This window comes from Pinus tabuliformis, chromosome J (genome assembly GCF_031772625.1).
Source record: "Pinus tabuliformis cultivar Carrire ecotype Pingquan chromosome J, CPIR1, whole genome shotgun sequence".
Taxonomy (NCBI): domain Eukaryota; kingdom Viridiplantae; phylum Streptophyta; class Pinopsida; order Pinales; family Pinaceae; genus Pinus; species Pinus tabuliformis.
This window is the reverse complement of record NC_142295.1, coordinates 27,719,415-27,746,713: the sequence shown is the minus strand read 5'-3', so window position 1 is coordinate 27,746,713 and position 27,299 is coordinate 27,719,415. Positions and strand designations below refer to the sequence as shown.

The 27,299-nt window shown below is 39.0% G+C and overlaps 1 protein-coding gene across 8 annotated transcripts in view; it reads right to left on the bottom strand.

Moving 5' to 3' along the window:
- The window catches only part of LOC149225260 (receptor-like serine/threonine-protein kinase ALE2), a 390,048-nt gene that overhangs the window by 124,044 nt on the left and 238,705 nt on the right, over positions 1-27,299 (bottom strand). For all 8 annotated transcript variants that reach the window (XM_089377022.1, XM_089377021.1, XM_089377023.1 and 5 more), the window contains 2 exons: positions 19,684-19,871; positions 19,404-19,602 (listed from right to left, as the gene is read on the bottom strand). In XM_089377022.1, the coding sequence (XP_089233148.1) occupies positions 19,404-19,602; positions 19,684-19,871 (387 nt within the window). The remainder of the gene's footprint in view (positions 1-19,403; positions 19,603-19,683; positions 19,872-27,299) is intronic.

Sequence of the window (27,299 nt, the reverse complement as noted above, 5' to 3'; positions counted from 1 at the left end):
GGAAGTCCTTTTGGGAAGCCAGGCCCTGAGAATAAAGATCAAGCACATGACCGCAACCAGTTTGCTGCAATGATTTCATGAGGCCTTTGTAGTATTTCCAGTCTAAAAATTCATCTTTGAATGGCAAATTATGGCATATATTTCCAGATAGAGAATGCCTTTGAGAATTATTGCTTGACAGTCCAGCAGTAAGATCTCTTCCTGTTGCCATCATCATCAGAGCCAAAATGAAATTTCTCACACAATTTATGGATTATAACAGAGTCTTGGGTGCTAGAGAGTTTGGCTGCACCGTGAGATTGCAAGATCACACATTAGCTTCAATTACTCACACCATTTTCCAAGCAATAAGGCAAAGTAGTGAAGGTGGATGCGTTATGTTTCTACAACAATACGGGCCACCGAAAATTTATAAATGTTCTGCGTACGGTGTCAAGTATCCAGTTAACAAACTAAGCGTTGAGCCACGGGGAAATATCATAAAACAACCAGACGCCAATCACCTCCGTAAAATATGCCAGCGTGTTATTATGTAGACGCGCGTACCAAACCTGGATTATCGTGGCCGAGGAAATAATTTTATTAAGGTTCAGGTGTCAAATATATGTAAGTAACCACCGGGAATAAGAATGATGTTAACGTGGTAATGTTATAAGCCATATATGATATATTATATCGTAAATATATCATACGATATATATCCAACCATATCCAGCATTAAACTTACCATATCAAAATATGCAATATTTATGTCATATGATAACCGTGTAGAAGGTGGAAGGGTCGGGCAGAGGTTTGAACCACCGACCTTCCAAAAATCATTATATAAAATGCTACACTCTGCACCAAACCATATCAAAACATGCCACCTCCGCACTTGTGGCTCCGATGTTGCTGACATGTATTAACTCCGCACCGAATGGACTGTCATAACTCTGCTTGAAGGGAGATGACAAGAAGAATGAGATGGTAAAATAGATGGCTTTAATTTAATTCATGACACTACCATGTCCCGAGGCCGAGGTTGAGTTGTGACTTGTGGTTTTACCCCATTCCGAGGCCGAGTTGTGACTTGCGGTTTTACCCCTTTCTAAGGCCGTGTTGTCACATGCCATTCAGATAGTGCCAAAATCTTAAATTTTTATTATTTGTAGGAGATTCCGAGCCAAAATTGTAATGATTTGTGGGCATGGATCAACTATAATGGAAAGTGACTTTATATGTCTTCGAACAAACAGAATATTCTTTCGCAAAGCTTCTCCCGATTAGTGAGCGAAATTGCAACCTTCGTTTCAAATTCCGTTTTAAAATAAAATATTGACACTAAACTTTCATTTCAAATGCCATATTAATAAAATCAAAATCCACCACAAAATAACAAATGCCTTATAGCTAATATTTAGCTAGTAACAGTTACTTAATTTAATTAAATTAAAAAAAAAGTACTAAATACAAAGAATTTAAACCATCCAATCAGTACCTACAGGCTACAAGTATGATTGAAACTGATACCAAAATTATGATGTCTTGAAAGAGGAAGAGTGTAACTGTTCATGGTGGTTTGAAGCTAATTATAAGGATAGTTTCTCAAAGGATGCCAATGTCCATACAATCAGTTCAGCAGAAAGAAAATGCTACCCAGAGAACAATTTATACTTCAGATTATATAGTACAAGCATGTGTGGAACTGCATTCTAAACATGGCTTGGCAAACTGCACCCAAAAATATAAGACTTTGAGGAAGGACATAACGGATATTTCCCAGACATACTGGCATGGAAGGGAAGAGGGCCTTTGGCATGTAGATTTAGAAGATTTTAAAAATTATCAGGCCATAAAGAAAACATAGCCTATAGTTATAACCACTAGGAAGCATGTCAAACGATATACCAAAAGAAATATTAGGGTTTTGTATTTTATATAAAATTGCAATGCATTGCCATATTCACATGTGTTATCAGAATAAACTACATATAGAAACCTGAGGATATTGTACCATGAATCTAGTTTCATCCAAAGTTCAGAATCCTGATTATTAAATTGTTATGGCAAAAGCTACAGCAGAGATTGCACATGATATCGTTTTATATAGTTTCAAAATTTCAGTTGCATAGTCCATAGACCCTGATACAGGCCCAAAACACAAATTAGTCTTAACCTTCTGCAAAATTATCCAATGCTTCTTTATACAATATATCCTATAAAACGTGCCTTTATTTTTAAAAATAGTCCTAAAAAAGAAAAAACATTTAAATAAGCAATAAGCATAGTGGGTGGTAGCATCCCCAAACCTGTACTTGTTGGTTTAGCTTCCGAACTCACGGGTACCATTTCCTTATAAATTGATGCATCCTTCTATAGAACTGCTCCTTACGAGTTCGCAGAAGCCCTTGGTTCGAGGTTATTGACTGGTCAACGTTATTTAGTTTAAAGTGTCAAATTCTGGAGAAGGTTGCATTAAGCATTCTCAATTGCCAATTGATATTTTAAGTCCACCAAAAACCCTTTGAATTCTGCAATCTGTGATGTTATCTGATTTTCAATTTCATGGATTATTGCAATAAGTTTAAAGAGGCAATCCCTGTTACAGTGGATGTGTTCTTCATTACTTCTTAAATACTCTGTATTTTTGTCAAATTCTCGAATCCATATGTAGCCCTGTAGAAATAACACCCTCAGCAAGTAAAATATACACTGTCAACAGTAACTGCTGCATTCCTTGTACCCAGTGAGCATTAAAATTAGGTAAAGACAAAAATGGTTGATTTGGACTCTTCTAATGTGAAAGTTAATAAAACTAGGTAGAATTTAAAATTTGCATGAAGGGAGGAGTCTCATATTATATTATATTTCATGCAGAGCAAAAAAAAAAGGATGATATTGTACCTCTAAACTCTTTGACCAAGCATTCAAGGAATCTTAAATTTCATGAGCAGAAAATGGCCGAGCTGGTATGCAAGACACAGTTATCTACATAGGCAGCACATAAATTAAAACAAAAGTGATACTCTGAGTTGAAAAATTCTAGTGATTTTTAAAAGAATGTTCAATGAATTAATTCACATGGAGCAAACAGCTCAATGATAATACAAAGATATTTACAAGAATAGAAACATCAGGTTTCTATGTAGAATATCGAACAAACAGTTTCATCTAAGAAACTGCTAAAAGAATAAGAATAGAAACATCTAAAAGACTGAGCATTACTAAATAGAGATATAGAGATATATTCTAATACCCTCCCTTAATGCTCAATCTATTTACAACACCAATAGACCCGCGAAATTTTACAAATTTATCAGGACCAAGAGGCTTGGTAAAAATATCGGCGGGCTGCTCTGTGGTGGGAACATAGTGCAACTGAACTGAGCCGTCTTCAACCAGCTGTCGAATGTAGTGGCAGTGAGTTTCCACATGCTTTGTTCGTTCATGAAAGACAGGATTCTTGGCAAGTTTGAGCACTCCCTGATTATCACAAAACAAAGAAGTAGGCCCTGTCTGAAAAACATGCATATCTGCAAGCATACGACGAAGCCAAACTGCCTCACAGGCGGCCTTAACTGCTCCCCGATACTCTGCTTCTGTTGAGGAGAGAACCACAACTTGTTGCTTCTTACTAGTCCAAGTAACAGCTCCAGATCCTAGACTAAACACATACCCAGTTGTAGATTTACGGTCATCAACCGAACCGGCCCAGTCAGAGTCAGTGTAGCCACTGAGAATAGAAGTGGAGCTGTGAGTATATAAGAGGCCATAATCAGAAGTACCACGCACATATCGTAGCACCCGCTTTGCTGCTATCCAATGATCAGCTTTAGGAGCTGACATAAAGCGAGAAATGTAGCTTACTGCAAAACTGATGTCAGGTCTGGTAGCAGTAAGATAGATGAGACTGCCCACTAATTGCCTGAATAGAGTTTCATCCACAAGAGGAGAGGATGACTGTGCTGAAAGTTTGAGCCCTGGTTCCATAGGAGTCGTGGCCGGTTTGCAACCCTGCATTCTGAACCTTTCCACAAGATTTTTGGCATACTTGGACTGAGAAAGAAAGATCTGATTTTCAGTCTGCCACACTTCAACCCCCAGACAGTAATGAAGAAGTCCCAAGTCTGTCATCTCAAAAGTTCTGCATAGATCTTGTTTGATCTCATGGATCAAATGTGCAGAGCTGCCAGTAATGATAAGATCATCCACATAGACAACTACAAACAAGATATCATCATCAGTATGCTTGATATACAAGTTTGCATCAGATGGACTCCTCTGAAAACCTTGATTTGTCAGATACTGATCAATTTTTATGTACCAAGCCCGAGGAGCTTGTTTCAATCCATAGATTGCTTTAACTAACCGACACACTTTCTGTTCTTGACCAGCAACCTTGAATCCTGGAGGCTGCGTCATGTAGACTTCTTCTTGGAGATCACCATTTAGGAAAGCACTTTTTACATCCATCTGATGAACTTTCCAATTGAACTGAGCTGCTAGGGCAAGCACAAGCCTGATAGTACTCATCTTGGCTGTAGGAGCAAAAGTCTCCTCATAGTCGATGCCTTCCTGCTGTGAAAATCCTCGAGCCACAAGCCGAGCTTTATACTTGTCTAAGGTTCCATCAGCTTTGTATTTGACTTTATACACCCATTTGCAGCCTATGGGTTTTTTGTCTGCGGGAAGATCAGAAAGAGCCCATGTGTGATTCTTCTGAAGACTCTGAAATTCTGCTTCCATAGCCTGTTCCCACTCAGATATACCCTTAGCTTCTGAATATGTTTGAGGCTCAAAAGTACTGTGAAGGTTAGCCATAAGAGCAAAATTGACTGTAGACTGTTGTCTGTTCTTATGCCTAGAAGTTCTACCTTCAAGGAGCTCATCATCCCGGAGATCACCTATGGTTTTAGCCCACCATTTTGGCCGAAGAGAAGAAGAACCAATATCAGGATTAGAGGGACCAATATCAGGAGGAAGAGAAGCAGGCTCAAGAGCAATAGGGACAGCAGGAGGGGGATTAGCTTCTGGAGGAAGCTCAGATAGAGTAGTATCAAATCTTGATGCTACATCATCCCTCCCATCAGATGGACTGACTGGAAGAAGAACACTGTGAGGCGGATCCTCAGAACGCTGCTCAGAAGAAGAAGACTGAAAGAATCCTCTGTCTTCATCGAATACTACATCTCGACTGAAGCTAAGTCGACCAGTGGCTATATCTATCAGCCTATAAGCCTTGTGATGATCACTGTATCCTGTCATCATGAGTTTCTGACTTTTGGAATCCAACTTAGATCGCTTAGCAGATGGAATCCAAACATATGCAACTGAGCCAAAAACTTTGAGATGACTGATCTTAGGCTTACGACCAGACCACACTTCTTCAGGAGTCTTCCCTTTAACAGCCTGAGTAGGGGATCGGTTAAGAAGGTAAACAGCAGTAAATACTGCTTCAGCCCAGAATTTGTTTGGAACACTCCGGTGTTGTAACATGGAACGAGCCATTTCAACAACCGTGCGATTGCGACGCTCGACAACACTGTTCTGCTGGGGAGTGTAAGGTGTGGTGAATTGACGTTTGATGCCATGAATATCACAGAAGTTGGCAAAAGCTGAGGAACAAAATTCCCCCCCATTGTCGGTCCTAAGGGTCATGATATTACAACCAGATTCGTTTTCAACTAAAGTTTTAAACTTCTGAAAGGTACTAAGAGCATCAGATTTATTTTTTAAAAAATACACCCACATCTTTCGACTGAAGTCATCTACAATAAGTAAAAAGTATTTGCAAGCAGTTATAGAAGCTGTATTCATAGGACCACAAATATCAGCATGAAGTAACTGAAGTACCTGGGATGCGCGCCAAGATTCTCCATTTTTGAATGACGACCGATGTTGCTTTCCCGCTTGACAGGCGCTGCATACCCCCAACTGCTGAGTCTGAATATCAGGTAATCCTGACACAAGTCCCTCCCGAGAGAGCTGAGAGAGATACTGCATATTGAGATGCCCATATCGCTGATGCCATAGAGTACTGATGGGAGAGACACGAGCTGCTAGTGCCACTTCTGGAAAGTCACCGGTGTCAAGTAGCCTGTATAGACCATGGTCCTCGAGGCCAGTAGCAACTGTCAGACTGGTCTCCCTGTCAATGATGGAGCACTTGTGTGCACTGAACATAACATCAAGCTGAGGAGAATTCCTCATAATCTGACTGACAGAGAGCAGATTAATCTCCATACCAGGAACATAGTATACATTTAGAAATATGAGCGTGCGTCCACCAGACTGAATTTGAACTGTACCCCTGCCAGCAACAGTGTACTTTTCACCTCCACCAAATACAACTGAATCACTGAAAGGTGAAAAGTCAATAAACCAGTCACGCCTGTGAGAGAAGTGGCGTGATGCACCAGAATCAATGTACCATGCAGAGGAAGGAACATGTTCTGAAGACCTTTTAGCCATAAAGGCGTAAAAGGCAGAATCTGTCTGCTCGGAATGTTCTGCAACATTCGCTGTCTAATGTGACCCTCCCTGTTTCTTTTGTTCAACAGCAATCCTCTGCCTGCAGTCTTTCTTCATGTGACCGAACTTGTGACAGTAATTACACTGTACACTTTTCTTCCTGTTAGGATCAAAAGACTGAGATGATCCTCTCTGCTGAAAAGACTGAGAGGACTGATATTTTGCAGCAAATGCATTTTCCAAGGGCACTGATGAAGTACCACTACCAAACTGCTGTTTCCACCTATCTTGCTGCAGAAGTTTGGTACATAAATCTGAAAACTTCAGATCAACATTTGTGGTTGTAATGTTGAGTGTTTCAATGAAGTGTTCATAAGATTTTGGTAGACTCTTCAGGGTAATGACTACCATATCTTCTTCCTCCATGGTCCGACCAATGGCGTCGAGCTGATCTCGAATGTCTTTAATTTTGTTGAGATGTTCCTGTAAAGACATATGTTCATCCATCATGATGGAGAACAACTGATTTTTGAGAAAAAAAGCTCTGCTTTTATCAGATGTCTCATGCAATTCTTTCAACTGTTGCCAGATTTCAGCAGCTGTCTTACCAGAAGGGATCTGTGGTAACTGATCATCAGCTACAGAGAGCTTGAGAAGCATAACAGCCTCTCGATTTCGATCATCAAATTTATCTTGATCGGTCCCGGCCAGTGTGGAAAAAGTCGGGAAAAAATCGGGATTAAATCCCCAAAACGCGATTTTTTTGGCTGGCCGATTATATCGGCCGATTTTTTGCCGATTTTTTCCCAGTCGAAAAAATCGGGATTAAATCGAAAAAGTCGGGATTAAATCGGGACTTTTTCCAAAAAATCGTGGTAGTTTCTTTAATGATTTTTTTTTCTTTGAAAAATCGGGATTTTATTGAAAAAATCGGGATTTTATTGAAAAAATCGAGATTTTATTGAAAAAGTCGGGATTTTATTGAAAAAGTCCGGATTTTTTAAAAAATGAATATTTTTGTATTTTTTTTAATTTTGCCGATTTTTTGCCGACTTTTTCGAAAAACTCCCGACTTTGCCGAGTTTTTCAACTTTTGGACCCTTGCAGAATTAATCCCGACTTCGACTTTTTCCACATTGGTCCCGGCTGTACCTGGACGAAGCTCTTTGCCCAAAATGAGTTGATCAAGACGCCTGTACTCAAAAATGGTCAGCAGTCTTTGTTTCCAAATGTTATAGTTGCTGCCATTAAACCGTTGATTTCCTTCTAACATCAGATTGGTAAGTGTGGCCATTTTCACAAAGAGAATACAAAAGTATGACACACAAGAACAATGTAGCTGACTGCTTATGCTGGTGAAAATTTAAAGAACGGACTTTCAGCTGTCTAAAACAATAGTAATACTGCTAATACAGTTCTGATAATACAGTTTGCCACAAGAAAATGCCGGTCTACCATAAGAGTATACTGATGCAATAAACAGATGTCACAGGTCTGAGTTTGTAATGAAGACTGTCAGGATCACAAGAGAAAAAAAATTCCGCTGATTGGTAACCCACTGCCGGCAACCAGAACCATACATACAGCAAATACAAAATTTGAAATACGGACCCACATATGCTGTCTCAGTTTCACGTTTACACTGCTGGCAAATACCACAGATACATTGGCCCACAAAACAAATACGCAGATCTGAAACAAATACGATCTATGCTTCCGGCAAACACCACGGATGTATTGGCCCACGTGAGCTTCACGTCACGTCTCAGGTATATACGTCTTAGGTATATACGTGTTTGAAAGATACACAGGTGCTGATAACGCGAAAGGTCGCAGGTTCGAGTTTTGTATCCACGGATTTGGAAATATATATAACGGGTTTCAAATGTATCCACGGAATGAACCACGGTTTTCAAGTATCCACGGGTCTGCAGTATATATCCACGGGTTTCAAGAAATATATATATTAACCACCTGCGAGATTTGTATCCACGGATTTTTGAAATATATATAACAGGTTTGAAATGTATCCACGGAATGAACCACAGTTTTCAAATATGTATTCACGGGTCGGCAGAATATATCCACGGGTTTCAAAAAAATATATATTAACCACGGGTTTCAAATATCTATCCACGGGATTGAAATATCAAGACGCCTGTAGTGATATCCTCCTCTTATCTCATAGCATAGCGGACATCAAAAAATAGGGTGCATTTCCATCCACGGGATTTTGACAGAGTTGAAATAAAAACCACGGGATTTTGACAGAGTTGAAATAAAAACCACGATTTTGCCTGCAGATCGAATTTTCAAACCACGACTCTGACTTTCAAAAAAAATGAGTTTTGAGGGAAGACACCTGGATCACGATTGCTGAGGAATTCCACGTTGTGGTCGAGTAGCCGCCAGGCGAAGACGAAGATAGCCGGATTCACAATTCCAAGCAAAACTGGTCAGCCAAAAAAAAATTCCGCTCCCATGAAAACAGTCACCGCCCCAAAGTTATTTTCTTAATAAAAAGATCATGCAAGGGAAGAATCCATTTCTGTATCGAGATGGACGACTGTAAGCTTTTATCACAGCGAGCAAAGCCGAGGCTAAGACTCAGTGAAGGCTGCCTGGCTTACAGAGGGCTCGACCTTAGAAAGGACTCAAGAGATTACGATGCAGATAGAATTACTGTTTCAAGAAGAATCTCTTAACCTTGCTCTGATACCATAAAAGAATGTTCAATGAATTAATTCACATGGAGCAAACAGCTCAATGATAATACAAAGATATTTACAAGAATAGAAACATCAGGTTTCTATGTAGAATATCGAACAAACAGTTTCATCTAAGAAACTGCTAAAAGAATAAGAATAGAAACATCTAAAAGACTGAGCATTACTAAATAGAGATATAGAGATATATTCTAATAATTTTGATTCAATGCGTGGTAGTTAAAGAGACGAAAATAGTTCTCTTGACATTTCTGGGAGAGCAGATTATTGTCTCTTGTTAACACTCATAGAATTGAGATTTTACAAAATAGTATTTTGGGGAAAGAATTTCAGAATGTACATTCTGATACTAAAGAATCTCTCAGCCCTTCTGTAGAAGCAGTGAGAGAAGACATTAATAATTCCTCAGTGTTTGAAGGCAATACTTTGGCGGATGAAGAAACACTTGGATTTGCAAAACTGATATGTTGAAGCTTTTACCATGAATCTCAGGACATAGAGAGAGATTTCCTTAAAAGAACACTTCCAATTAAACTAAGTGGCTGGTATATCTTGAATAAAGGATAAAGATTGGGACTTAATGGATAATTTGTTTGAAATATAAAATAATATCGACATAGCAATACAATTGATTCCAATTAGTAGGTTATATGCCTTATCCTCTGTTATGATAAAGTCTGAGAGCATTGACTTGATGAAAATGATGGGCAAACAAAAGTATACGGACAAGGGAGGAAAAGGTGCTTCTATAGCAAAGTGAGGCATAAATCTAAAACAACCATGGAAATACATGTTGAATGTTATATTAGTAATCTAGCGAATTGGACTCTTTAGAGGTCATGGCGGGATCCAAATACCACAATAATACCTATGAGCTAGTGAATTTGTAGAACAAATATTAAAGCTAGTACAAGTAGTCATAAGTGATATTATGGAAAAATAAGAAGCAAGAAAAGGTCATAAAGCTACATATTTTTTGTTGTAAACAAAACATAGGAACTCAATTAAATTTAAGCACAACTTATCATCCTGAAACTGATAGGCAAACAGAAAGGGTAAATCAAGTACTTGAAGATATGTTGAGGATGTATGTTATGGATCAGCAATCGCATTGGGAAAAGTATTTATCCTTAGTCGAATTTGCATACAATAACAGTTATCATAGTTCAATCAGAATGCCTCCATTTGAAGCATTATACGACAGACCTTGCAGAACACCGTTAAGTTGGGACAAATTAGAAAATCGAGTGATAGTAGGGCCAAAATTAATCTAAGAAATGGAAGAGCAAGTAAAACAAATTAGGCAACAGTTAAAAGAAGCATAGGATAGACAAAAGAGTTATGTTGATGCTCACAGAACTGATAGGAAGTATGAAGTAGGGGATTGGGTTTTCATCCGCATCAAACTGAATAAAAGCACTATTCGATTCGGAAAAGGAACAAAGTTGTCACCCCAATTTATTGAACCATTTAAAGTCATGGAAAGAGTTGGACCGTCGCCTATTGTCTTGCACTGCCATCTCACTTGCATAAAGTATTTCATGTATCTGTATTAAGACATTATATAGCTGACCAATCTCATAACCTTCAATGGAAGCAACTGTAGATATCGGACGAAGGAATCATATCGGTCGAACCATTACGTATACTGGAATGTAGGGTTCGACGGCTTAGGAATCGTCTGGTAGATCAAGTTAAGGTCCAGTGGGACAAGTATAGTCTTGGATCAGCTACTTGGGAAGATACGAAGATCATATGTCAAGAATACCCCAACTTGTGTCAATTTTGAAGAACTTTAAACCATGTTTTGTATATATTTAGTTTACTTTAAATCAGAAACTCAAAACCATTTTTGAATGACCATATATAAACATGAACTTTTATGACATGATATCTATTTAATTCCGCTAGTACATGGATACCAAGACGGAATATGTTATTGGTCTTACTCAATTTTCGTTATCAGGGTAAAATTTAAATATTTGAGTAATTTTGCTACTAATGAAAATTAAGATATTATAAGTTTGTTTCATTTATGCATATCAATATGATTGATGAGATAGAAATCAAAGAATGATTACATTTTAATATGAAAGCTAATGACATGAATAAAATATGGCAAAGTATGTTATACTGTAGTTGACATGTATGAATTAAACATAAGCTATTTGTTTTTGAATATGTTAATGCACATATTATAAATGCATGGACAAGTGTTTATGATTGCAGATAATATCCGTTACCAAAATGACCACGTGATGACAGAAACTTCAGAATAACTAAGGCTCAATGAGATTCCATGATTGGGTATTAACCCTGATTCCACTGGGAGGGGTGGAGGTGTTACCCACCGTTTATCCTCCGAAACCTGGAGTCATGGGAGGATTGTGTGAGTCACGCTCCCTTAGACGTGTGATGATGATTGTCAGATGCCTACTGGGAATCAGGTCGATATAATCGACGCTGCCATCTTTAGAGTTTATGAATGGTTTGGTCAGTATCACTGACGCCATGGCATACTCCAGTAAAGGACGGATAGGATGGGAGCGAAAGAGATTAGGAAGGATAAGATGATTTTGTAATAGCTTGGGAACCTGGTTGGAGTACAACATGACCATTAAAGTTATAAATCTATTAAAGTTATAAAACTAAAAGTATTCAAAACACCAATTTTATAGTGTTCTCACATTAAATAAGAATTTAATCTCGATATACAACCCTAACGAGAATGTACTAATCACTAAAATGAGTATTGGTATACGATAAAACCATAACTTCGGGATGAAGTTTTCTGAAGGAGGGGTGTATGTAATGACCCATCTTTAATATAGAGAGCACAAGAATATTAGCATGCATACGATGTATGCATATGATAGCTACATATGCATGTATCGCATGCACTGCACTAGTATTTATATTCTAAAATTAATTATAAATGTTGAATATCATGACACACCTTCAAATAGAAGTTACCTTCACCCATCAACATGCATATTGCTTAATGCATCATAATTAATGAACAAATACCAATGATATAAATTTAAAAAAAAAGTATAAAGTTAAAAGGGTTATAAAGAAATAGATGTAAAAATTAAGTTAATACTTAATTTTTACATATGGTTATATAATTATATATCCTAGAATATTAATAAATTATAGTTATAAATTATTAAAATGATAAAGTAAATCAAAATAAAGTATTTAATATGAACCTAGGGCATTTAAATTAAACAAACAAAAAAATCCTACATATAAAATAAATACACCTTTAAAGGAATATGACTCACGCACATAGAGGGAAAAGGTGTCACTACGATTGGAAGTGGTGGGATCGCTGGTGGAGAGAGCGGTCACCGCCAAGGAAGGCTACATATAGAGGTAAAAAGAGTTATAGGGGGATCTGAACCGGGAAAAACCAAAAGAGGGGAGAAAGAAGGAAGAACAAAGAATCTGAGGACATTGGGAAGAAGCACAGTGGGAAGGAGCCTTGCTTGTTCTGAGGTTTCTGGGCACGGGGGAACAATCTGCTTCGATTGAGAAGCTTACTGGACTGAGTATCAAGGTTATGCTCAGTTTGGCTGGGTGGTTTCAGTCTTTTGGTAACAGAAGCGGGAGCAGCTTGAGGCATCATCAACTGCAAGAATACAAGTAGGTTCTCCATACCAAACTGAGTAATTGAGTTATATGAATGGTGGTTAAGTCATTTAAGCTGCAAACAGATTTGGAGAAAACACATATTATGTTTTAGAGCTTTACATTTCTAGTTAAATGACTCAGATCCTTACACGTCATCCTTTTAGGCCTTTTTAGTGTTGGTCGTACCCTCTAGGGGCCTCAGCCTCCCCCCTTTAGCCCTAGCGATTTCCAAGACCTTGAAAGGCCTAGCCATGGGCTCTAGGCCATATGGCTACCCTCCCAAGCCCTAGACGATTGCCTCAAAGGCTAGTCGTGGACCTTTTAGGCCATAATTTTCCCTCCTTCCTTAGCATCAAGCCCTTTAGGGTTTTCTCTTTCTCTATTACCCTTCGCTTTCCCATCCTTGGCTTTTCTTGACCCCTTTTCAGCCTTCTTTGGCCTCTTTGTCGTAGTTGTTGACTTTCTTAAGCCTTTTCCTTAGCCTATAGCCCTCTTCTAGCCCTATTTTGACCCTTACCCTTTCTGAAATTTTTGGGACTAAATACTTGGTGGGTTTTGCAGAATTTTGGGCTCAAAAAGTTTGATTTGCAGGTGGCAACTTCATTGCAAAATTTTGGCAAGTTTTGGCAAAGCGATCTTCCAGGCTTTTTCCCTAGGGTTTGCTCTCTAAACCCTAATTTATCATTGTTTTATTACTGCTGTAAATTCATTTTCATAACAGTGATATAAGTTTCCTAGAAATACATTAAGTTGGTCAAAATACTTCTAAATTGCAGAATTCAAAATTTCTATAAATTTAGCCACTTGGGAATTATAGGATCTAACAGGGATCTAAATTTTGGCTTGCTGGAATTTTTCTGCATAAGTGCTAGATCAGATCTGAATTTTTCTGAATAACACACCTAAAAGGGCTTAAAAAACTAAATTTTCAGTTTTGGCAAAATTTTCCAAGTTTTGGGCATATTTTGACATTTGCTATAGGATCAATAGTTCACTGATTTTTTGATCTACTTACTGCTGTAATAAGTTATTTCAGATCTGATATGTCACTGAATATTGCATCTTAAAGTGGGCTAAAACTCATAATTTACACTAAAAAAGTGTTGGGCATCTCATTGATCATCTGTGGCTATCATAAACTTGTTGTTTCTCGAATTTAAAGTGATTTTATCACTGCTATCATAAGGATAACAAGTGTTGATATTTCTGAAGTATTACTGTCAATTTTGATTATTGGAAATCTAAACTTTGCTTGTCTTGTCTTACGCTCTAATAATTATCAAAGTTTGCACTTATGACACTCACACATCTAAGCTTTAAGTTTCTAAATCTTGTCTAAGTTACTTTAGGCATTTTAAGTTTTACTCTTGAGCATCTTCCATTATTGGCATCTTGTGAATTTGATATTGCCATCATCATTGGCATTTACTTGATTGAAATATTTTTAAAGATCTCTAATAATCTTTCAATTGATATCTTGACTAAGTGTGAGTTAAGTTATTACGGGATTTGTGTAAATCCCGTAGTCATTGGAACTTTGTGATTAAATTTGGTATCTATTTCACACTTAAGTATTTGGCACATTCTTGTTTGGTTAAGATTGTCTTTTCATTTATCGTTAAGTACTATTGCCATAAAGAATAATCATAACTTAAGTACTTAAAAATTTAAAACAATCTTAAGCTAAGAACTTCAGTCATCCATCTTGCAATTCATTCTAAGAGTAGTTGCATTTAACAACTTACCTCCAAGCATAAGCTTGGTTGATAGACTCCTAGGACAACCCTTTCTCATTTAGCTTGAAGGATTCAACTCTTCTTAGTGGTTAACACAGTGACCTTGCAGTCGTCAAAGCCAGAGTCTCTACAACGCCGGAGGCACTGGGTGGTTGGAACATAGGGGGAGGTATCGTTAATCAGGCCACTATCTGCTTCCCGTTGGCTTCCATCTCACAACCTAATCTGAAGACAGTTTCTCAAAATAGTTAAGGAAAGGTTCCATCTAGATTAGACATTTAATCTAAAATTAACCAAGATCCCCGCATCACACTTAGATCATAGGAGCCGCATTTCATATAAGTTAGTTAATCATATAAGCAGCAGTTGTCCATCCGGTTACTTGGTCATAATTTATAATAAGTAAGAGATTTTGACTCCATAAGGCACTAGTCTCAATTCTAAATCTAATCGAATCCTTAATCTTGCTAAATTAAACGAGTAGCTAGGGCACTCAGTTGTGTCTCCCGGCAAGTTGGTTCACAACTTGCTTTCCATCATCTCACTTCCATAGGGACTGCCCCCCATATCTTATTGTTCGGAGACAACTAAAACGGAGTGGGCGGGGATCAGAGTGACAGCCCCCGCCATGAGACGTTGTTGTTGTGAAAATTTCAAACACGAAATTCTACTACAGTAACTGATTTATTTCTCTTACTTATTTTTCACAATATGTTATTTACGAAACTCTTCAGTAAACATCAAAGTAAATTCTACTGCAGTTGTCACATAATAGCATAGAGAAAAAAAAGTGAAATACAAGCACAAGAATCAATCACATCAACACAGGTATTTTTGGACAATAGTCCTCGTAAAAACCCAATGCAGGAAAACCAGTGCAACAAATGAGGGTTTATTTATTATTCTTCAACAGCAATCTATTTACAAGGAATGATTTGGCCGAACATAGAGAAACCTTTGAGAAAACACCTAAGATAATTTTCCTCCTCCCTTTGGAGAAATTCTGACACCCTAGAGACCCTCCAGCCTTCACTGCGCCATCTCTGTGTGAGGACTGCGTCCCTTGTTGCTCTATCTCTCAGAGTTGTCCCTCTACGTTGTCCCTCTGATGCACTGCGTCACCTCCTCCTCAGTCTCTAACTAACGTTGATGCCCACCTCTTCCTTCACCGTGCAACTCTCCCTCTGAAATCAAACTCTTCTTGAGAATTGATTTCCCTCGGGTTATTGAGTATTTGCCTGGTGTGTCTCCAAATGACTCTCAAGTCTTCCTTTATACTTTTCTTGTTGAGATATAAACGATCGTGATCTAATTTCTAATCAACAACTAAGATTAAACTAGACTTGATCCTCGTCTCTTAGAAGCTTCTCACCCATATTTTCATTAAAAACCATTAATATTTTAATTTTCCTAAGTTTAGACTTGGGAACCCCATTAAAAATATTAATTATTTTAATAAAATACAATCTGGGTGGAATTTCACCAAACAATTTTTGGGTCTTGGAGATCTCATGTGTTCTAGCCCTTCCACAAAATTTCGGAGCTAGAGCACATCTGATGCTACCCAAAATCAACACCCCTTCTTAGCGAGGAATGTGCTCTAGCAATACTTCCTAGTAGAAGTATCACATTGATCCACGGCATCGGTCCTCTGCGCTATTGATGCTCGGCCTGCTGCCCTTCATCCACTGCGTTGTTGCAACCTGTACTGCTGCCCATGACACTACCACTGTCGCTGTTGCATCTGTACTGCAGCTCCCTCTCAATATGTTGCATCATGTTGCCCATAGCACTGCCACTGCTAATTGTTGCACTACAACTCCCTATACTATCTGCTTCTGCTACTGAAACGGATTCTCAATCATCCCCATCCTCCCTGAAATAAACAAACTTTGTTCTTCCTAGAGCCTTGGTGAGAATGTCTGCCATATGTTATTGATTTGGGGTAACATCGGATGTGCTCTAGCCATGAAATTTGGTGGAGAGGTTGGGACACATGAGATCTCCAATACCCAAAAAGGGTTTGGGTAGATTCTAAACAGTTTAGGAGATATTAAAATAATTAATGTTTTAATGGAGTCCCTAAGTCTAAACTTAGGGAAATTAAAATATTAATGTGGATTAATATAAAACTGTGTTAGAATGGTCCAAAAGACATGGATCAAGCTAGATCTAATCTTAGCCGTTGATTAGGGACTTAATCTCGGCCGTTGATATGTCAACGAAAAAAGTATAAGAGGAGGCTTGAGGGTCACTTGGAGATACACCAAAGTGATCAGTCATTCTATTCTCTAGAGCGGGGTTTGCTAAGAGAGATAGAATCAATGATCGGAGTTGCAGTTGAGGGGCATTGAGTACAGAGAGACAGAGAGGCAGAGATAGTTCCGGGAGAGCAGCGTAGGAGCCAGAGAGAGTGACGCAGTAGCAGCCAAGGCTCACATAGGGCCACGCAGAGGCAGCCGGGGGCTGCGCAATGCTTCAGAGAGGCCAGCATTGCTGACGCAGAGGGCTAGAAGGCTGACGTAGGGCCTCCAGAGGCTGACACAAACCCATTCAGGGTGACACAGGGCCAGCGCTGGGCAGAGAGAGGCTGACGCAGTCCAGAAAGGCAGACGCTGGGGTTTCTGAGGTAGATTGGAGCTGAGGAGCTGTCGGAAGGTGTTTCAGCTGGGATATTTGTTTCAAACTGAGAGGTATTACTGCCAAGGAAATTCTCTGTTGGGTAAGCTAGATTTGGCACCCAAATTGTACTCTGATATTGCTTAATAATAAAACCCTCAGATAGCTACACCGGTTTTCCCACATTGGGTTTTTCTGGGGACATTGGTCCAAAAATAACGGTGTCATTTGGTGTGATTGTTTCTGTTTCCTTCAGTTGTTGATCTGTAATATGTTGAGCATGCACTAGTGTTTATTTTCAGTATTTATATTGTAAATAACTTGTTAAGTAACGAAACAAGTAGGTAGGAATAAATCAGATAAAGTGCATGGACGGTTTCTAACTGGGAGACTTAGAAACTTCAACACCTGTTCTCTTGTCGGAGTGTACCATAACTGTACTGCCCCTCGCTGGACACAGTCTCTGATAAAGTGACACCTGATGTCAATGTGCTTTGAATGATCATAAAAAACTGGATTCTCAGAGAGCTTGATGCAACTTTAATTATCACACAAAATATTGGTCGCTTACATACTTCTCCTGAGTAGATTCACAAGCAACTTCCTAAGCCATATGGCTTCACATGATGTTGTGCTAGCTACCATATATTCAACTTCAGTTGAGCTCAGAGCTACGGATTTTTGTTTCCTACTACACCAGGAGGTCATTCTTGATCCAATGTTGAAACAGTACCCAAAGGTACTTTTCCGATCTACTGAACTTCTAGCCCAATCTGCATCAGTGAACCCACTCAACCTGATGTCATTGCCTCGGGTGTACATTAATCCATGCTCGACTGTTCCTTGTATATATATGAGAACATGCTTGGTTGCTGCCCAGTGCGCCCTCTTTGGTTCCACCATGAACTGACTGAGGGTGTTGACAGCGTAACAAATGTTTGGCCTGGTATTGACTAAATACATTAGAGACCCTATTAGTTGCATGTACAAGGTGGGATTGACTTCTTTATCTTCAGACGCATCAATCTTCTTCTAGTTGGTAATCATTGGAGTAGCCATAGGTCTACAGTTCCGCATTCTGAATCTTTTCAAAATTTCTATAGCATGTCTTCCTTGTCCAAGGAAAATTCCACTTTTTGCTGCCAAACTTCCAACCCCAAAAAATAATGCATCTGTCCCAAATCCTTCATGTCAAATTCTGTAGCTAGGTTTTCCTTGCAATCTTTTATGAGCCTGGATGAACCTGTTAGAAAAATGTCATCTACATACAACACCAGAATTAGAGGCTCATTCTTTACAATTAGATAGTAGAGGTTTGGATCTGTGTCACTCTTGACGAATCCCATCCTCTGCAAGTAACAATCAATTTGACCATACCATGCTCTAGGCGCTTGTTTAAGCCCATAAAAGGCTTTTTTCAACCTACATACATGAGATTTCTTCTCATGTGTCTCAAAACCCTCTGGTTGTTCAATGTATACTTCTTCTTCTGCAAGGGATATCACGGATCTAATAAAAGTATATCTGGTTACTAGGGCGAAGGTTTCTTTGTAGTCTATCCCTTCCTTCTGAGCATACCCCTTAGAACCAAGCTACTCAGTCCAGTAAGCTTCTGAGTCGAAGCAAACTATTCTCCCCCATGCCCAGAACCTCAGAACAATCCGTGCTCTTCCTTCCTATGGATAATTTCAGTTTTTATCCTCTTCCTCCTTCAGTTCTTCTGTTCTTTTTCTTCCCCCTCCTCAAATTCTTCCTTCTGGTTTATAAACTGATTCTTAGCGGTGGCCACCATTCCTCCAGCACCCACCACTTCATTTCCTCACGACACCCTTCCCATGTCGTGTCATGTATATTTCTTTTAAAAATATATTGATTTTTAATTAACTTTCCTTTTTCTGATTTTATTTTAATATAAAGGTTAGACTTATATTTTTATTATTTTATTAATTTGATTAATATAATTTATTTATTAAAATTTATTTGATATTATTTCTATAAATAGGTCGTTACATAAAATCATTTGCTTTTTGGTTTACATCATGCACAGGAAGAATGTTAGATATTAACAAAGCAATGAAAAGATATAATGAAGAATTGTCTATTCTGTTGTGGGAAATCTTTGTCTTTATATTGAAGCTTAAAACTGTACTGCATTTCACCAGATAAAGAAAAAGGTCTATTTGCATAAATGATTAATTCATTTCCTTCATTCAAACACCAGCTATAAACTTACTTGATTCAAGGGGATTCTCTATTCTAAGGATTGAGAAAGGTCCAAGAATTGGATCCTGCAAGATGCCTTCTCCGCTGCTATTCTTCTGAATCAAGATTGTTTCTGTGGTTTTCAGATCAGCATAGTTTGTTGATCCTGAAAATGGTAAAATATAGATATCTAGAATGACATTTACACCATGCCTCGCAATGGGAACCACCTGAGATAGTCATAAAAAGGTTCAGGATAAAACAAAATTCAGAGACTGAAAAAACTTAATCCCTCAGAAATAGACTGTTACCTGTGAAGGGGACACTTGCAGAGTCGTAGCAAAATTCCTTGTAAAGCTTCTTTCCATGCTCAAAGTATAATTGGATAGCTGCACATTGAGTATTTCCACAATGACAAGCAGCGGAGTAACACAGCTACAATGTCCAGCATCAGATACCAGTGGGTCCAAGACTTGACCAGTAACACACATCGGGCAAGCTACATCAAAATAAAATTAAATAACAGATAAATTTTCCTTTTCTTCGGGCTTGAAATAATGTTCAATACTTTTTGTCCTACTATGCAATTCCTAATTTTCAATTTTATTAGCACAATGCTGAATAAAATACAACATGAAGAAAAATTCTGTGCATAAATCTTTTGGAGCATTGATACTGATTTCACACAAATATCAAGTCTAAAGGACTGTCCTGTTACCTCCTGCCCCTGGAACATACCCTATATTTTTTATAGACAACATCATAGTAAAACCAGAGACATGCAAGTCTAAACCCTTGTAGACCATGAGGATGATTATGTGTATGGTATCCTAAACCTTGATGGTCAGCCATGCCTAGTCCCTTTAGTCCCCACTCTCAATTCCTTTCATCCTGGATGTAACTAGAGGTTTTGAGATGGATCTAATAGGATACATCGTTTAGGGGAGCCATTGGTTTTGTATGGGTGATCGCACTATCCAGGGCTTGTTGTGGCCATGGTTCTAAGTGCACCTATGCCTTCCCCACATGGTCATGTGTCATAGAGTCTGTGAGCATCTCCCTGGTTGTGGTACAGTATAATTCAATTCTCCAGATGGCAATCTCATAGTTCACAGCATTCCATGTGTTCTAAAGCATCTCATGGATCCCAAAGCACAGGGTTATTGGGTCCAAAATACAACAAGGGCCGAAATGATCACAAGATGTACACTTGACATGCCACATGGAAATTTCAGCAATTGAAGAAGGCATCAAGAAAAAATCAGACTGTAAGGTGGGCTGTACTCTCTCTCTCTCTTAGTAGACATGGGGTAAAGGTGGCCATAAAGGGTCATTTTATGACATGCAAAGATAGATCCAATGTCAAAGATGAAGTACATATCGCTCCAGACAGAACCCAAGTGTTGGAATCTATCAATCAATCAATTTTTACTTGGTTCCAGCAAAGTCAACACAAAATTAGGGTGATGTCAACCCTCCTCCTTGTCACTAGGTAAAAAAGGAGAAACATTGAGTCAAGTGAGTAAATGTTGGACATTCCTTAGCCATTTGGACACCATTCAAGTCAAGTCATTTCCATGCAAATGTTCTAAGCCTCTTAATCTAGCTGCTAGCACTTCCATGCAAATGTTGGCTAGTCAAATGTCAAACCAAGCCACACGTGGGGTCAAAGAGCAAGTCGTTGAGCTTGGAAAGGGGAATGTTGGAGCTTCTCTAGCTTGAAAGGAGTTCAAGCCTCATTCCAAGCCATTTTGAAAGTGGACGTGCTCATTCAAAGTAGCCATGGGATCAAATTTAAGGAATGCACACTCAGAGTTTCCTTAAAGGTTTCAAAGAGAATAACTTTGCATGCTTATAAAGGAGCAAGATTTCAACATAGATTTAGCATTTGATCATGGCACAAAAATAGAAACCCTACTACACAAATACAATATGCAAAATATAGAAAATCAACATCAAACATACAAAATTCTCCAATAGAAACACATTTTTCAATCCATGCAAAAATCCATCTCCAAGAGAATTTGCATTATAAAAAGTTCACATTTCGGCCCAAGTAGAAGAAAAGTACTAATTCACACTCTTTGGAAGAGAAGAGTGAATGTGTGATGATCAAAAAAAGTGAAAAAAGGTTTCCTCTATTTATATGAGACCTTGCAACCCTTATTTTCACTAATTCACAATCAAAGCCCTAAAACAAGTTTGCTTAAGTGTTCAACCAATGAGAGGTTACAATCCAACCTCATTATAGCTCAAAAACATAACAATGAAAGCCAAAAATACCCACACGTGTGGGGAAATTATGTACTCCACTATGACATCATCCTCCATAAATACTCAACATGGCACAAGCAAGTGACAAATGAATCGAGTGCTCCATACTCCAAGGAAAAGCTTAAGTATCTGTGTAATGCCTCCAAATCCATGATGTCATCTCCAATGTACCCTATGTCACCACTCTAAGTGCAAAAGGGGTAACATGGCACCATGATGCTCAAGCATTAGGGTTTACTAGTGATGTACAAGTCCTACCTTGTCATCTCAAGGATAACAATCATTATTCTAGGGTTTACTAGTGATGTACAAGTCCTACTTTGTCATCTCAAGGATAACAATCACTATTCGAGCTCTAGAATAGGCAATGCCCATCAAACAGTGTCAAGGTCGGCCTGGGGGTGTCCTGGGTCCATCTAGGCACATCATCAATAAATCCAACACCAAGCCTTCAATGGCACAAGGTTTCGACATCTAGGGGCACTATGAGAACCAAGTACCATGTGGAACCATCTCATAGCCCAATGCTCATCTCTAGAGGGGCAATGTTGCATCGTCAATGTCATAACTTCTCTTTGGATTGGGTAAAATGACCTCTTTGAGTGTTGTTGAATAGAATAAAGATCGACTCTCAAGGGGCCTATGTTGTTGTGATAACACCACCTATAAAACCCTCTCAAGATCAAGTGAAATCAACAATCATTAGGGACAATAGCCATAAATGCATCATAGTAGACCATACCTAATGTTTGAGGCAAAATTAGACTTCCCATAAAACACATCTTCAAATGTCTAACTAGATCAAGACATGTAAACAAGTTACCTCACTTATATTATGGATAGTTAGGTCAGCAACCCTATTAGGTGTTTCTAGCCCCCAAGGGGAGTGGCATGTCCCAGATTATCCCATTAATCCATAGGTGTGTGTCATAAAGATGTTTGCAAAATGGCAAAGAGTTCAAGACAAGTGCCATAGCCATGAGACCAACTAATGAAGGTCCAACATCTTGAGTGTGTGTAATAAGGAGAGAGCAATTGTGATGGCATGAGTTGCCCCTTCCCTCGACTTGCTTTTTCCATCCCTCTAGTACATCTTTTAGATTTTATGGTTTGTCTTTTATCAGGAGCATAGCTTAGGAGCCCAAACTTACTTTTGAAATTTTCCATTACCTCTTTAAATTGAAGCAATTTATCACTCATCAGGGTTGGGAAAATACAAGAGTTCCTTCCTTTAGATGAAGCATCAAATGCTTGTGGAACTAGGTGATAGCTAATGACATGGGTAGAGCTCATGCTAAGCTTTTCTCCACACACTAAATAAATGGCACAACCATCTTTTACATTTTTCATTTTTCTTTATTGTGGCTTTCTTATGATTTTATCATTCCTTTCGTTGCATCCACCTCTAGGCTAAGTTTCTGAGTTCAGACTCAAGGATGAGGATGATGGGTGCCAATCCCAATGACCAGTGATCACCAGCCTGAAGAATGGATATGTATAAGGTGAAATATGGAAAATGGAAAGTATGGATTACCTTGGACACACTACTTCAATCAATGCTTCCCTAGTAGTGCCCTTCCTAAAACCCTAAGGCCTCAGAGGAGGTCCCACTAGACTATAGTCGAATATTAACCTCCCAAGTGAAGTAAGGGAACAAGAAGAGAGTCAATATCAGTCAATTATCTAGTTTGCCCCTTGATCCATATTAGTATTCTCATAACATTAAGTGAAAGCACATGATTGCAAAAATGCTTAAAGTACCTGTCGATGGATAACCCACCTTCCTTCAAGAAGGAATGCTAGATGGAAGAGAAATATGACTAGAGTAAGAAGTGGAGGATTCTAGCATCATGTCATGTGTTGATCATATAGGGTTGTTGCTATGTTGTTGGAAACACTTAGGGAGGAGTCGCCCCAGTACCAGAAACGACCCGAAATGTCGAAACAGCCTTGAAATTGGCCTAAAATTTCATCGATCGTCTCGAACGGCGTTTCATGATTTCAAAACATCATCCAGGATGGTTAGCGGTGTTTTAGGCTTGTTTCGACTGCTATAGGCAGTGTTTTGGGTGGAAATGTAGTTTTTTTTCTTGTGTTTTTCGACCAACTCAAGGGGTCTAGAAGGGTGTGGGCCCCTTATTAAACAATTTTTACGTGGTTGTTAACAAAGTTTAATAAAAATATTTAGAAGTAGAATTCTCTAGAAGATTAAAAGATAGAATTCTCTAGAAACCCTATGAGCCTCTTCTTTTCTTTAAAAAGGCACTTCATTCACTCATTTCTCACACATTCTTTTGCAAGAGGGGCTTCCTATAATAGCAACAAGGCATGGGAAACAAGAGGAAGGGCGTGAGTAGTAGCGATTTAGGTGAGTAACGAGTTGTTCATTTTCAAATTTTGCAGCGTTCATAGTTTCTCAAAGTTGTGTTCTCAGTGCCCCTAAATCCACTCAAGCAACCAGACAACAAGAATCTTATCCTCTATGGAAGTATGTTATCAAAGTGAAGCAAATGGGTTCTAGTGGTATGCGGGAATGGAAGTGCAATTTTTGCACTTCTAGAACAACTTTTTCTGAGATAGATCTATATATTCTTGAGACAATTTAGTGGAGGTTTTGTCGCCTAAAGTTCAACCTCTTTTATGAGGTAGGCATGAGGCACTTTCGTGGAGTTCTGAGGCTGTGTTTGAGGCCTAAACGCAAACATTTTTTGAGGCATCTTTAATATGATCTTGGTATTTGTTGTGTGACAAAATTTCAGCCTATATCTGTGATACTATGGCATAACCTTGACACTCTTACGGCATTGAAGCTCTCAGATCCGTGGCTTATCTAAGAAAGTTTTTTGAGGCTTAAATTAGGCTTTCTGATTGAATATCTATGACAAATCTGAAGTAGATCAATAGAGTTGCTTTCGACCTGCTAAAGCATAACTTCTAGAAGGATTTTTGAAGCATTTTCCGAGGCATTTCGGCCTCTTTCAGGATTACTGTGGCATCATCTTCTCTGTGTGGGATTCGTTGTGGACAGACAATATATTGGAGAGATTTTTGGCCCCTCCTAATGTTGGCACTGTTACCCACCATTTTGTGAGTGATATCCCTAGGAGAAAATTTTCTCCAAGATGCTCCTCAACCGGCAGCCACCAACTAGCTCATTGTGCCACTTCTCCACCACTTGAGCCAGCCATGTGGTCCCTCACCCATCTGTCATGATAGTATGTTTAAAGGTGGGCCTCCCGAACCTAAAGGTATGCCTTGTCATTTGGTAATTGAGTATTCTATTTTGCTTATCATGGACACTTTTGGGCATCGATTAATGGGGGGATTCGATTGAAAGAATGGGCTAGGTCTATGCTCTTGTCCCCTAGATGCCTTTTGGATATTAACCTTGGATTCTAGTCTCATGGGCTCTCTTTTACTGACCATTTGGCTTTAGGGATGACATTTCATGGGAAACCCTGATTTTGTTTGTGTAGTCCCCCTCCCTCATCCATATATATTGCCCCCTTTCCACTCATAATAACCCCATTCATTATTTTTCCCACCTGGGTCCACATTCTTCCACTGGGTCCACATAGGGCTAGCTCTCCCCTTCCCCTTGCCCACACCTTGGGTCAAGCTTGGAATGATGCACCAGAGTTGATGTAGCTAAACAAAAAGGTAAAAGATAATTGGCCACATTCAATAGGAAATGTACCACAAAATGCAAAAGATGGTCAGGACAAACACATTTAGCACGTGGGCAAAAGCCAATACATGAGTTGTATCCCATCATCATGGCCATCACCCTAGTTCCTACAGGCTCTATGAGCCTCCTTCATCATATAGGAACCCACGTTTGTCCCAAACCCTGGTGGGCAATGAACCGCCATACCTTAAAGGGGTATCCACTACTATATTTCATTGATGATGATCTTACCCCTTGAGCCGCGAGCAGCTAATTAAAGAAAAAACATAAAAGGAAAAAGGCATATAAAGAAGGGTGGAATAATCAAGGGCGAGGCACCTGATGTACCACAATTACTCCCTCCTATATCTTATATACCCAAGTGTGGGCTTCCCCTTTACTAGCTACCCTTGTACCCCAACATGTGGCCTAGGGCTGCCCCTTTTCATTCCTTACTCCATTCATCCCTCTACCACATTCCACCACCTTTTGAAAGATGTACTTTGGACATATTATCCCCTTTAGAAGTAGAAACCACCTAATAGGATAATTGGTTAACCCCATTCGAAACTTGGAGACATTAGCACATGTCTAAGCCCATTATGGAAGGGCATGCCATTATGAAGTCCGCACTTGTTGTCCATGGATTGTAAGCTCTTTTACTCGATTTCCTTGATGACTTGTTGTACTGGAAGGCTAGCGGACACATTGGATCTTATGCAAGACTACAGGTGATCTCTATCTTGGGTTTGGTCTCCCTATATGGGGTCCTAACCCTCCAAAGAGCTACATTGGCACATGTCGGGTGAGTGTTGAGAGCCATGGGCCTCACAACAATAGACAACACTCCATGGATCCCAGAGATGCTTAGAGATTGCTCGAGATTCACTTATTAGATGAGGACGATGCACCTGGTTCACCTTTGCCCAACTAGCCCCACAGATGTACCATGCACTTGGCAGCTAACCTAGGATTTGTATGTTTATGTGGCATCACTTACACCATCAACTGAGCCCTTAAAGATGATCTACAGGCATCTTCGACTTACTTGGAGACCCATGAGGTCACTTGTGTGCCCTCATAGCTAATGGGAACACCATAGGGCTATTATGTGGAAAATAAGGGGCTAACCACTTGTCCATTACTTTTGGAAGTCCAACTCATCATTTTTGCACTTATGGACTTCATCAAGCCTCTTAGAGAGCCCAACAACATGCATTATTGATCATTTGACCTCTTGTGAGGCTTATTATTTTATTTGTGAGCTAGTTTGATGGGCTTGTCACTAATAGATAGTTATTTGCACATTATTTTAGTTGATGGGCTAATGTAGGCTCAAATTAGGTAATTCAAACTCTAAATGAATGTATAAATAGGAGAGACATGAATTCATTTGTATCATCACTTTAGATTGGATCATTCTTCTCTCTTGGGAATTTCGCACTTTTTCTTGGAGGATGAATTGGAGCATGGATGAATTTTGATGATTGGATTGGAGTATCTTATCTTGGAGCTTCTTTATTGTGAAATTGTTGATGGTTGAATATGTTCTATTACATGTCAATACACACATTTAATGTTATTCTTGATTTACTTTTGTCATATGCATTGAAAGGGATTTTCACTATACTAGAGTTGATTGTTGCATTGCATAATTGCGAAATTGTGGAATTAATGTTTCTATATAGCATCTCCCGATGTATGGGCCATGTATGTTGAATGAAATCTCCTAGGGATAATTCTACAAGTGAATTTATCTGGATAAGCCATCTCTTTTTGCAAAGCGAAGTATAAAAGCTTTGAGGTCACTTCTTCTTGCCCTAAAGGCCAAGCGAAGTAGTCCTTAAGGCCTCCTTGAACGAAATACGAAGTCCTTTCTCATCATTCCCCTAGAATTCATTCTGCCTTGGGGATTAGGCATTGGTCTACCAATAGGTGATCACTCAAAGAACATTTTTCTCCACATCTTCCCTTTCTCTTCTAGGT